Raw genomic sequence first — 13,841 nt, forward strand, 5'->3', positions numbered from 1 at the left:
CCAGGAATATTTTTAAGTCTCTAATTCTCTGAGTTCACTGTTCGTCTGTCATGAGTAGGGGGTTCTTTCAGTTAAGCAGGGCCCACCTGATGAGACTCAATTGTATTCACTCTTGTTTGGAACCCAACCATGGCTTTCTGACTAGACCAGAATATATTGGGTTAAAGGCTTCTGGGACTCAAAGAAAGGAGATTGCCAGTCTGCATTTCCAAGCCTCTAAATGAACTATGTGGGCACATTTAATTTTATAATTCATTGGGTTCTCTCATAGCAAATAAGATCATTTAGCTGCTATCATAAACAGACGATCTGCATAAACAAAAAAATTTAAGTACTTACCTGCACTGGCATATTTGAAAGTGCCTCATATTCTTTGGGGTGGGTGATGGATATTGTGTAGGTTGCCTTTTTGTTGGGTTCATCAAAACAAGGGAAGGATTTCCTGGCATCTGTTGGTTCATGATCAGTGGCTGCTATGCTCCTTAGACACAAACACACAAACAACATATATGTCACCTCTTCTGACAGCCCTATGTTTCTATGCTTATAGAAAAAGTCAACCAAGTAATTACAAGTGCATGTATTTATAACTACTATATAATTATATTGCAGGTCTTAAAATGACCTTCCATCCAGAAAACTACCAAATAGTTTGAGTCAAAGTCTTTCTTGGAATTTTTAGGTTAACAACTAAGTGAAAATCTGGAGACTGCTTCAGATATTTTATATGAATCATTTGATCTTTTTGTGCCATAACTAAAAATCTGTAAACTGTAGATAAGCAAAACTAAAGCCAATTATGAACTATCACTTTTTCCATCCAAAAGCCATCAAGCAACAAGCAGATAAACACAAAGCTAAACTCAAGGACTTGTTTCTAATTGTCTTTCTGAGAGTGAACAGCTGTGTCCTGTCACGGGGCAGAGGAATATCTTCCAGAGTCCCTGGCTCCTGTCCCTAATGACACATTCTTTTTTATTTATGTTGCACCAGGGACTGACTCCAATTTCATTTCCATGCAGAGGCAGTGCTCTGAGTAATCTCTCAGGTGAAATAACCTTTGACCATGTTGAAAGCCTGCTTTTGAAAAGAGACAGCATTTTTTTATGGCTCTAACTAGGCAAATGCCTGTGTAAATTAAAATGTTAATGTTTAATGTTTCTATCATTTCAAAGTGGAAATAATATTTTTTCTGAGTAACTGCTCAAAAAAATCAATGAATATATACTTTTTACAGGTAGTTATATCACAGTAAGATATTGTACATTTGCTCATTAGAAGAGTAAGCAAAGTAAAAAGTGTAAAAGAGAGGGGGTATACAGAATTTTGACATAATTTGGGTAAGGAAATTATTTTGTCTTTCAGGTAGATCATAAAGAATACCAAGATAAACTATTAGATCGTTCATTCATTCAATATGTATCGAACCCTTTCCTTCCACACTCCTTACCCACCCACCCCTTCCCTCCCCCTGCCGTACACACACAAACACATTTGCCATGCATTATTCTAGGGCTGAGGGAATAACAAAGACTAAATAAGCACATAAGGAGAGTAATAAGAGGTATATAGAAAATAAAACAGGCAAAGTGACAGAAAATAACCTAGGACAATTGTAGTGCTGTTAGGTAAAATAGTCAGGGACAATCTCTTGGAGTAGGTAATGGTTTGCTGAGATCTAAATGATGCGAAGAAGCCAGACAGGGGAAGCATAAGAAAAATGTATCCTAGCAGAGGGAACAGCAAGTGCACTGTCTCTAGAGTAGAAAAGGACTTAATATGGTTGAAGATCTGAAAGGTGTCCTGTGTGGCTAAAAAGGGTCCACTGAACCAGAGGAACTGAGGCCAAAGAAGTTTGGCTGGTCAGCAGAGGCCATGGTAAGAGTCTGCATTTCATTTTGGTTCAAGGATGTATTATATTACATTATATAGATTATATACATTAATTTATCCAAAAGGTAATATGCCATAGGTCAACATCCATAAATAAGAAATGAAAATATTTAATTTCTTTAAAAAAAACCCTCACTAGATATAATAACTACTTGTTAAAAACTCAGCCAAGAAAACTAATCTGTAAAAAATAAAACCAGAAAAGTGGCTGTCTTTTGGGAGACTGTTGACTGAGGAAGGGAACTTTCTGGGATGATTGAAAAAAAAATCTCTACCTTATTAGGGATATGGGCAACAAAGATGTATGCATTTGTCAAAAACCATTGAATTGTGTCCATTAGATTTGTGTGTTTAAATATGAGCATTTTCTCTAAAAATAATTGTAAATAAATACTAAGTTCTAGAAAGTAAGTTTGTATTTTCTAGTAGTATCGGTTAGCAATTTAGAAATAACCTCTGTATTCTAATGGCTTCAGCAAATGAAAAATAATGAGGATAATGGAAAGCAGGTTTCTCACTATTGGGGAAGAGAGTTGTAAATTTGTAAAGGGGAAAGACTAGAATGTACCCTCCATATTTCATTATAATTGTTGGTTTGGTGTAAATTCAGTGATTTTTTTTTTGTGTGTAGACATGAGTAGATGGATATAAAAATACAAACTGAGACATATACTTCCTCGGTCTGTCTGCTGAGCAGGAGTAGAAGCACTGACAGGCTTGTAGCAAATAAGCACAGCTAGCTCCCAGATAATGAGTTCTAAATACCACTCTCCACTAAAAGGAACCAGGACTCCTTAGGGAAATGGCTGATTCCAGTGATGAGTCAGGAAAAGTCCCAGTGATGAGTCAGGAAAAGTCCAAGATAATCCTGAAACATCTTCGCTTTGCCCAAAAGTCAGGAAGTTCTTGAAGAATCATGGGAGCAAGCCAAAAGGCCACAGAGGCTCACTTGAGTGGACTCAATTTGACCATGGTCAAATCTGGGGGAATTAGGATGTCAGAATAAATACTGAAATTATAAACCATTGATTAAAATAAGAATCCACGAATCTTTACTCTGATATCTATCAATACAGATATCAATATAGATAGGTATTTATGGGTGGTGAGGAGAAAGGAAAGTTGTGTTTGTTTGTTTTTTCACAGTAGATTACCTACTAGGGATTTTAGAAGGAATGATGACTTTAGAAAATCATCAGCGGATGCCAAAACATGAGTGATAGTTTGATGAGGAAAGGTTTATCTGAATGTTTCCAAAGAATCTCTCTGAAAATTACTTATGAAGAGATAAGTTGTAACTTTACAGTAGAAAAGCTATCAGGTATCGTCTTAACCAAGGGATCAATGACAGCATCATTAATAATAGTACAAACCAACGTAATCTGTCTCCTGATAGGATTTCCTGAGAGGGACAGAGCACCCCTTTTGTGAAATTCCTGACCAAAAAAAAAGCCTAACTTGCATTTTTAAATCATGAGGAAAGTCAGATAAAGTAAAATCGAGGGACATTCTCAAAATAACTGGCCTGTACTCTCCAAAAATATCCAGGTTATGAAAGACAAAGAAAGGTTAAGGGACTGTTCCAGTTTGAAGGAATCTAAAAAGGCATAACATTAAATGTAATGCATGAATCCAGACTGAATACTGGACTGAGAAAAAATAGCTCAGAAGGACATTTTGGGTTAATTGATTAAGTTTGATTATGACTGTGGATTGGATAATCATATAATATCAGTGTTAAATTTTCTGATTTTGATAACTGCACTGTGGTTATGTTAGAGAATGTTCCTGTACTTAAGAAATACATACTGAATCTTAAGATGTAAAGGGAAATAATGTGTCAAAATACTCTAAAGGGAAGAGGGGCATGGCTGAGAGGGGGGGATAGAACATAATGTTAACATTGGTGAATCTGAGTAAAATGTTTCTAGGAGTTCTGAAATTCTTTCAGAATAAGAATTATCCAAAAAAGCCTCAAGAATTTCTTCAACAGAGCATTTCCTGGTTAGTTTTGTGATGATACTAGCTTAGTCAATGGAAGTTTCTAATACTGTTCAGACTGTCGAGAATTGCTAACACATCCGGATAAAGAAACCTGCACACTTTCCCAGGGTACTAAGGTTCTACGGTAAGCTCCACCAAGCCCCAGCCCTATGTTTGGTCAGCTGCCTTTTCTTGTGAATTCTTCTGGCTTTCAATTTCTTCCAGAGGCAGAAGAAAAGGAAAAACCACTCTCTGCAAGAATGTTTCAGTTTAGTCACACCTCAAAAATAAGCCAATTAACTAATTTGGGAATAGGAGTCGGGAGAGGATGGGGGAGAGAGCGAAAGCTAGAGAGAGAAGGAGAGAAGGTACAGGGGTGAGGAGGGAGGAGGGAGCGGGATTCCACTGTCCTCAGCAATAGCCATTGGTAGATTTTCAAACGCTCTGTTTTAGTTTCTTCTCTGTGTAAGAGTACATATCCCCCCCACCCCCAAGTACCACAGAGAGAACTTTCAGTTGTTCCTCAATTTCTCTCTTCAAAAGAGTTTGTGCTTGATTGTATGCAAAGAGTCCTTCCCTAAATTAGGTTATCTCAGAGCTTGCCTTTGGAAACGGAACAGAACGGTGTTAATGGCGTCACTGGGTGTGTGTTGGCCCATCTTGGCGGTGCTGTCAGTGAACGTTAACCACGCCAAGTCGAGCTGGATCACAGTGACCCGCACTTGCACTGATGTAAGGTAAAGTGACACTCAGCAACCAGAAGGCTACAAAATGTGTACTGTTTTCTGATGAAAGTGCGGAGCTAGTATGATTTCCTTGGGAAAACCCTCTTCTAAGAGTAAAAATTCCTAAATTCCAATCCTACTTCAGTCCTTTTAAGTGTGATCTTGGGCCAGTCTCAAAACAGACTGATTTTCAGTGTCCTGATCTATTAAACCTGGCTACCAGAGCACACACACGTGTCCCCATCTTAGGGTTATATGGGCGTAAGAAGGGATAGATCACATGTAGTAATCTATTTGAAATTCCCTTCACATTTACCTAATGGGATTAGGATACACCTCATTCTAGAAGTTTCTTTACCTCTAGAAGGCTGACTATGTTTTATGTTAATGCACTTTCCACAATGAATAGACTTCAAAATTCATTCATTAAACAAGAGTATCTGTCCAGGGACAAAAATACTTGGTATATAAATACTATAGGCAATGGAACAATATTTTTCAATGGTTACTTGTTATTTTTTCTCATGAACTCCTGTAAAACTTAAAAGCCCCTATTTATAGATGCTAAATGCCATCCAAAGTTACTGAAGTTTTCTAAATATGTGCAAATTTTAAACAAGGTATATAAGATGGAAAACAATTTTCAATCATACCTTCTTTGGGGAGGTTTTATTCTGTGATTAAAAACTCATCTTTTTAGAATCAGATGTGTTGTGTTGCAAATTAATGGGAAAAGCCTGGCTAGGAGCACAGTATGTTCGGGAGTGACTCCTGAGCACGTCGTGAATAATTATAACACCAGGCAAATGTGCTGAGCTAAACCATTTTTCCGTAGGGGACTCTCTATATCATACTAATAAGTCACTTACCAGACAAGCACATTAAAAATACAATTCTGTGTAGCTTATTAATTTACAAAAGGGAAGAAATCCCTGTGCTTCTCGGAGTACAGCAAATCAAGGTGACTTTAGAGAAAGCTGGAGGAAGAGGACGTGAGGATGCAAGTCACAGACCAGTTCACTCGGAATCAACTTAAAAAAATTACTTGATCACCTCATAAATCATCCAGCACGCTGTTCCCAGTGAGGACTCTCAGGCTATGTTCAGCAATTTAGTAACTTAAACCAGCAAAATAAATGGCAAAGTCTGTGTGTAAACCTGAAACAAAGGCCTTCTGATGGAGACGAGGCACAACAATTGCTAAGAGTCTGAGCAGACTAAATCAAGGACTACAAAATTAAATAGGGAGCTGATTAACACAAGAAAACCCATCTGATTATTCAGACCCCAGTATATTTTTATGGTGGTTTGAACAAACCAGTTAACTATCTTTTTAAATGTATCATGGTTTAACTTTGTTTTTTTTTAAAGCATATTTATTTATTTTTGAGAGAGAGAGAGAGTGAGAGAGAGAGCAAGCGCAAGTGAGGGAGTAGCAGACACAGAATTTGAAGCAGGCTCCAGGCTCTTAGCTGTCAGAGCAAACACCGACACAGGGCTTGAACCCACGAACCACAAGATCATGACCTGAGCCAAAGTCAGACACTTCACCAACTAAGCCACTCAGGCACTCCACCAGTTAATTCTTTCAATTAATCTTCCAGTTGTTTGTTTTTTTTCTATATAGAAGAAATTCAAAGTCAAATAAAATTTGTTTCCTTGCTTCCAAAATAGAGGAAATTACCATGCCTCTTGCAACAGGGAAAAAAGACCAAAAATATATATGTTCTTTACTGATAATAGTTATATTGATGGCTCAACATATCACTCTTAAGAATAAAATGAACTGACATACAAGTAAAATTTCAAGATCTAACCATCAAATGAGTATATATACCTCCATGCATGTGGGAATATATCACACACACTTAACTAGGACCATATCACTGGTTTCTTTTTTGCCATGTTTCCACTTAATGTCTAGGTTTCTCATAACTCCTAACCTTGTGCTTCTGACTTATTTATCCAAATGCCTATTGGATGTCTTCCTAGATGTCTGATAGGCATCTGACAACAAACTCATCACCTTCCCCCCAAACCAGGTTTTACTTTTCTATTTGCAGTATCAGTTAAAGGTGTGAGCTATCAGATCGGACATCTGTGGTGCACTATACACATGACTAACTCACCCCTTTCCCACAGTCAAGCAGTCTGCAAATCCTGACCGTGTCACCTGTAGACTGTTTGCTCCATTGTTTCCTTTTCTGTCTGTCCTGAAATCACTGTTCTACATGATCCCCATCTTCTCTCTCCTGGATCACTGAAATATCTCCCGTATGCCCACACATGGACATTTCCTTGACCATCCACCTAAAAAGTCATGAGTTAATGTTTCCTACAGGCCTGCCATTAGCAAGCTGCCTTCTCCCACTGCTCCCTCCACCAATGGGATTTCCAGAGTTCTCTCCAGCTTACCTCTTCATATAAACCTCTCCTATGAATGAATTTCTTTTCCTCACTCTGCTCTTCTGACTTGGTGCCTTTCCTTTTTGCCTGCTTTTACATTGTTGCTTGCCTCTGACTTTTGAAATCCCACCATTATATCATAATTCAGCATCAATCCTAGCAATGCTGTAAATACCCAGAAAACCCAAACTAGACCCCATCTGTCTCTTTCGTAAATTCTAATTGTAATTCTTGCTAACCCCAATGATTCTCAGTCCTTAAAATAGGACGACAGCAGTCCTAAGTTAAAAATAAACAAAAAAAATTTACTAATTTTTCTTCCTTTTGAGGAGATGAGGAGAAAAAGAACCCAGGAGAAATGTCCATCCTGATGAAGTGGGAAGACAGAGATGTTACTGGTGGACATCAGACTCTATAATTGGAAAAGGGCTCTGGCTATGTGCCAGAGGACATTGGTCATGTGGGAGCCTATATAAAAACGCTTCTGTATATCCATTCAGTAATATCGAAGTACTCACTATGTGTTAGCCAGCGAAAAGGAGAGGACAGCCCTACTCTGGGGGGACCCTCAGAGGATTTCAGTCTCGAACAGTTGGGAAACCGCCTACTTCAGAGATTCACCACCGTCTCTAGAGATTCATAATGTATGTTATTATATAAAAGTCTCTCAGAAGTCCCATCATTAAAAAAACAAGAAAAACATCATTTTTTTGTATTTAGTATTATTGTCCAAACCAATTTGACCCCAAAATCCCTCCTGGCTTTTGTTCTGGAAATATCTATTAATATCCATTCAACTAGAACTCTGGGGAACAGCAAGCTGGAAAATTCTGTGGAAGAGTACCTCAAACACTGAGAAGGAAACCTGACCCTTGGAGAGAAGAAAACGGTGTACACTTCTGAGATGTGAGTAGAAGGCAACTCTGTTTGGGAAGAGAACAACTGGAAACACTTGCTACACAACACGGTGAAAGTGTGGAGAGTATTGGCGGTGTGGACAGAAAAATGTTCCAAAGGTTCTGACCCTTTTAAAAGTAGTTCCTTCAGATCAAGGAATAGACCACAGAGTAGGACAAGTGACTTTTAAGTTTTTCAAACTTTCTTCTCCTAGGCCTCACTTCAGCTCTGTCCCCAGCAAGATGATATGGGTGTTAATTAATGCTAGGGAGCTCTAAGCCGGCTCTACCTTCTTCTCCAACTCTCCCCTTGCCTTTGAATTAGAGAGAAAGCAGCCCAGAGAGTTGGTTCCTCTCTGTGAAGGTCAAGTTCAAGTCCTGGTTATATTTGCAGAAATCAAGTCATTTTGGTTACTCCTGAGCACACTCATGTTGAGTTTGCATTGCAGTTGCAACAATAATATCCCAATGATAATATGCAACTGCCAGTACTCAATCCTGGAGTTAAATTTTACAAGACGGGAGAGTCAGAAAATATAATTGGACTGCATACTTAAAAAGCATACTGCCATGATGGTGTTTTAAATTACATGTGCGTCAACTATTACGCAGCTCACTGTATAATGTGAAAGAATGGTGTTGCTCCCAATGAACTCACTCCTGCGTCCTTATATGGACACTGCCGATGAGAACCCCCAATAGGTCTGCAGTGTCAAAATGTTACTTAGAGGCTTGAATTAAAAAAGATGTATGGACTTTCCTAATATGCTTGAAATATTTCAAAGCAAGATAAACAAAAAGGGTTCCAATCAGCCTAACGGAAGTTACTATGTGCCAGAACTGTTCCCAAACCATGTATCAGTACACAACTGGCAGCATCCTGTGCGACGTGAGAGCGTCAACTGCCACCCATAAAAGCAGACGACCTCGGGCTCCCAGTCCTCCACGGGAACCCACCTGAGCCTGCCTCTCTCGCCAATCTTTCTGTAACTTAGATTTGCTGAACAACAATCACAACAGCTGAGTTTCAGAATATCAGCTCTCGGGTATATATTTTATGGTAAAGTTAACTGGCCAGTAAAATAATCCAGAGTTGAATGAATACTGTACATTTTAGTACATAGTGCTTGTTCAAACGTGTGCAGTGTATAACAGAACTTTATTAATGGAATCTTGTTCCATGTTTGTTAGCCTTCCTATCAATATAGAATTTTTATAATATTTTGCTGATTTTCCTCAAATGAAATTTCTATTGTTTCCTCAACCCTAGAAACAATTTTAAGATCTTAGCTCTAATCACTTAAAAGTTTTGACTTGTTTTCACTTTAACTAATGGATTTTTAGAATCTCTGCAAAGTGTGTGAGTATTCTTCCAAATATTGGGCCTTTCCCCTACAAACCGGAAACTCTGAAAACTCTTTTAATCACTAATGAAGGTCAGAGAAATAGGCATTGTTATTCATCATTTGCGGAAAGGAAATTTGGGACAAATCTTTGAAATTAAGTTTAGAGACACACGCACGCATACATGCACATGCCTTACATATGTATACCTGTGTATGCACACACATCTGCACACATACATATGTAGTCTGGGCCAATTTCCTAGGAAGTTTCCTATAGAAATATTAGAAACTGTTACACATATTTTTGTAAGGATGTTATTACATTTTAATGGGTCTTTATTAAAAAGGTAAAAAGGTAGGAGAAACTCCAATGCCTAAATTTAAATTAAAAAGTTGAATTATTACATTATATTCATATACTCAATGATCATGTATTCATTGAATCATCTATAAATCATGTGAAAGTGTTAATATATTCTAAACACCTGTTACACAGTACTACGTGCAACATAATGCCATGTTTACCTGCGTTCAGAAAAAATACTAGAAGACTCTCTGCTTAAGTATTAACAATGACTATACTTGAGTGATAGCAAATTTCTCTGGTTTCCAAGTGTTCTGCAGTGAATGTGTTTTATTTATGAAATAAGCAAAATAAATGCTACAAGTTTCTCGATATACTTATACTCTTTGACCCAGCAATTCTATTTTATTGACTATATCCTAACATAAGGAAATAAACAGATATATACTTAAAGACTTACTTACAACTATGGTCTTTTCTGATTTGATTATTATAATACTGAAAGCAAAAATAACTGTATTAATGCAGAGTCTTTAAAATCAGATTCTTGAGAATATAGAAGAATGAGAGGAAATGCTTATATGAAGTTAAAAAGGTATATAGATACAAAGACATAATATAATTACAATTTGATTGCCTAAAAAATATTCATTATAACATGTTACCAAAGTTACCACTGGATGTGAAAATTCTCTTTTTAGTTTCTTTTGATTTTCCATCTTCATAATTTTCCATGCTTTCATTATTCTTAATTTTTATGAGTAGGAAAAATGTCAAATAAAACCTTGTTTTATTACCAGCGATATTAAGATATAGTATCTATATGAGCGTGTTCTCTTCAAATATTTTTCCAAATTGTCATTTCTACTGAATTTACTAGTGTACTCACAGTAAGATAGGGATACATAAACATTTCATTTTAGTCCCTGGGTCTCTCTGACAAACAGTAGGAAGAATTTTGACCAAAAGGTTTACTTTGCTTTGTAAGATGCTGAAAACGACATAAGGAAGGGATCTTCAGTGGGTGGACCCTAAACTCACATTTCTAAACCTTGACACTAAGGTTTCTTAATCATTTACCTGTCAAGAATCCACATAAGCAAGGTCAAAGCAGTTTCAAGTTCAGTGATACCTCAGTGTAGATTTCCTTCCTGATGCAAGGGCCACACCCACAGAGCGAAGGGTGTTTTGTTTTTTTTAATTCATTGAGAGAGTTTATGTCTTTAACATAGTTCTGGGAATAGCATCTGATTGTCAAAGCAAGTAACCATCTTTGCTAAACACAAAAATGTAAAAACACATATATCAATTGCTTAATATATTTTTATGTCCTTAATTACTTAACATCTCTTTCATGTTGCAAAAGGGTTAGCATTACCATTGCATATTGCAAGATGACAATGAGTCCAAAGATTCATCATGTGCTTCCACTAATGTGTGGACTCAAGTTTATTAGAAACCTGTCTGTGAAACATGGTTCTGGCCATTACAAGACAGAGACATAATCCTGCCTCCCTGCCTAGATAAAGACACAAGGACAATTCCATGGATTCTGCATATTCTTTCAACATCTTTTCTCAAAAAAAAAAAACTCAAAATCATTATTGACATTTACTAACTTTCACTTGAGTTTAGTGTAATATATTTTTTAAAATTCAGTTTAAAATCATGGTCATACAGTCCAAGACTATAGCAGTGAAATTTACCAAACACGTACATTTTAAAAATCTGAGGAGTTTCTTCATTCTGACGGGATGCAGTATATTATGATTTTTCCTGATGGAATAAGAGAGTCACACTAATTTTTTTGAGCTCCATGCAGCTCATTCACTACTTTCAAGTTTTATGACAGGCTTTGAAAATACCACAGGGCATGGGTCTTTGTTTCCAGGTGAACAGGCAGAATTGAAACCAAGTTTAGATAACAATCAGACCAACGAAACAAAGAATGGAGAGTGAAAAGGAAAGGGAAAGAATTGGAAAACAAAGAGATGCACCGAGGGTTAAGAAAGCAAAATTAATATTTACTTGATCTTTCCGTTCTCCACGTACGTCGTTCTATAAAACCCCACGAGCGAGCCGTTCAGCCAGCCGGCGAACACCATGGTCAGGAGGTAGACATCCTGGCCAGTGCTTGGTGCCAGCTCTTCTCCTGCCTCCAACACCACATACTCCTGCTTCTTGTACTCGAAGCACCGCCTGACCTGCACCTGCTCCCCGGAGGGCCTCCTCAGCTGCGGGAGCTGCGTGAGCCTGGTCTCCCGCAGGTGCAGCCACAGGTGCCGGGTGGGCGCGCTCACGTTGATGGAGATGGTGACGCTGCCTGTGTACGTGTCCTCCTCCATCAGGGGCTTCACCTGCAGGTCATAGTGCACCGGGTTGATGAAGTCCGGCAGCCTGAAGTTTTTCCAGTCTCCACTTTCATCTTCACTGGCAGGGCAGACCCCCTGGTCCTGTGGAGGGCTCTCAGTGGAAGGAGAGTGGGAAGGAGTCGGAGTTGTGCTCTGCCCAGCATCCTCAGTGGAGTTATTCGACCTGGTCAAGCCCACAGAAAGTCCTACTATTAATCCTACCCCCACCACCACTGCACAGATAATAGCCACATGTTTCGTTTTAATGCAGTATCTCTTAGAGTCCTCTCCCTCTGCAAAGTTCATTTTTGTTTCCAAAGTCAAATATTGCACATAAAAGGATGTTAAATTTAACTAACTAACATCAGCTGACTTCCTTTTTAAATTGGAAGGAATTCCCTGGCTTGGCAGCCTGTGTTCAGCTTTTTCCCACACCCCTTTCTGGCTCCTTGCGTCTTTCCCCTCCCCTCACGTTCCCCACCGGCCACTGAAGAATGAAGGCGGAAACCAGGGGGTGGGATAAGGGCTCCAGAAGGCAGGCTGAGCTGGAGGAGGAGGACTGACCAGAAGACTGTCACAGCTCCCCTTATAAACAAGGCATCCCCACCCCACCCCTCCTGCTCAGGAGTGAGTTAAATATAAAATAGGGCTTAGCTTATCAGGGAGTGGGAGGATGAGCCTTTGCCAAAGCTCTGTCAGCAGCTTTCAGGGAGAGGGCGTTTGAAATGAAGTGTGCTTGTGATAGAAAAACTCCACCTTTGCCACTGAGTCTATGGCTTCTTCCTGTTGTGCTCACAACCTCTCTCTCCTCACCAGAGGGCTTCTTGAATTTCAGCTGTTTAATCAGGTTAGCTTGCCAAAGAAGCTGTTTTCTTTTTGGGTTTTCCCCCTCATGTTAGGTAAACATTCAGAATCTGCCTTTACTGGACTCATACCCTGGGCTTCTATATTCAAAGTGATACGTAAGTTTGAGGACCACTTAGGTACTCAGTAACTATTTGTTGAATTGCTGGGTTAACAAAGTATAGCCAAGTTACCCCAAGTATATCCAGTTACTGTTGGATAGAAGGAGGGAGGGGAACACAAAATTAGCCAAAGCAGTTCTGCAGCTGAAAAGCATAAAAAGAAAAAAAAAAAAAAAAAGAGGCAGAAAAGGAAAGGTTTGAAAGGACAGAATGACAAGACAGATAAACTTGTTAGGTTAGATAACTGACCTGGTATAGATAAACTCATCTCTGCAGTTTGCCTGTGAGTGAGACCGGCTCTTTAGACTTCGATGTGTAGATCACACTCGGAGCAGATTCCAGATGTGAAAGCTGGCTTGTTGAGAGACCCATTATTTGTTCAAATCTATCACTTCTCAATGATAATGTCAAGATGGAAATCACAACAGAGACCTCAATGCTTATCAGTAACTAAGGTGTAGACCCAAAGCTACCTTTAATAATAACAATATGATACTAATTATCAAAACTTTGAGAGCTTTCTATGTGCCAAGCACTATGCTAAGTACATTATCAAAGCTATTAAGTCTTCCCAACAACTCTATAAGGTTGGTACTATTTTGATGCCCATTTTAGAGATGGGAAGACTGACACTTAAAGAGGTTAAGGCACTTGCTCAAGGTCACACAATCGGGAGCTTGTACCCAAGTTGTTTGAGTCCAAAGTCCATACACGCTGTCTCCGGTCTCTGCAGAGGAGAAATACTTAATGGTTAAGTAACTATGAAAAAGTTGGTCAGTATTTCCCAAAGTACAATTTATGGAGATTAACAGATATACTTGCAGAGTAGGCAATGCAGGCTTAGATAACATTAAGAATGCTCTTTTACTATCTTCTATTCTTTCAGAGCCTCCAGATGGTAACAGCATTATGAATCTCCAGATGGGATATAGTATTGAGTAATTTCTACATTTAGTTGATGATGAACATTTT

General features: G+C 38.6%; 1 protein-coding gene across 1 annotated transcript in view; it reads right to left on the reverse strand.

The window, feature by feature from the left end:
* ENPEP (glutamyl aminopeptidase) overlaps positions 1-12,315 on the reverse strand; it is an 86,558-nt gene extending 74,243 nt beyond the window's left edge. The window contains exons 1-2 of the mRNA XM_029941934.1: positions 11,582-12,315; positions 340-481 (exon numbers count right to left, since the gene is read on the reverse strand). Of these exons, the coding sequence (XP_029797794.1) occupies positions 340-481; positions 11,582-12,210 (771 nt within the window). The 5' untranslated portion in view covers positions 12,211-12,315. The remainder of the gene's footprint in view (positions 1-339; positions 482-11,581) is intronic.
* Positions 12,316-13,841: the final 1,526 nt, after the last annotated feature.

Source organism: Suricata suricatta, chromosome 1, assembly GCF_006229205.1.
Source record: "Suricata suricatta isolate VVHF042 chromosome 1, meerkat_22Aug2017_6uvM2_HiC, whole genome shotgun sequence".
Classification (NCBI taxonomy): Eukaryota; Metazoa; Chordata; class Mammalia; order Carnivora; family Herpestidae; genus Suricata; species Suricata suricatta.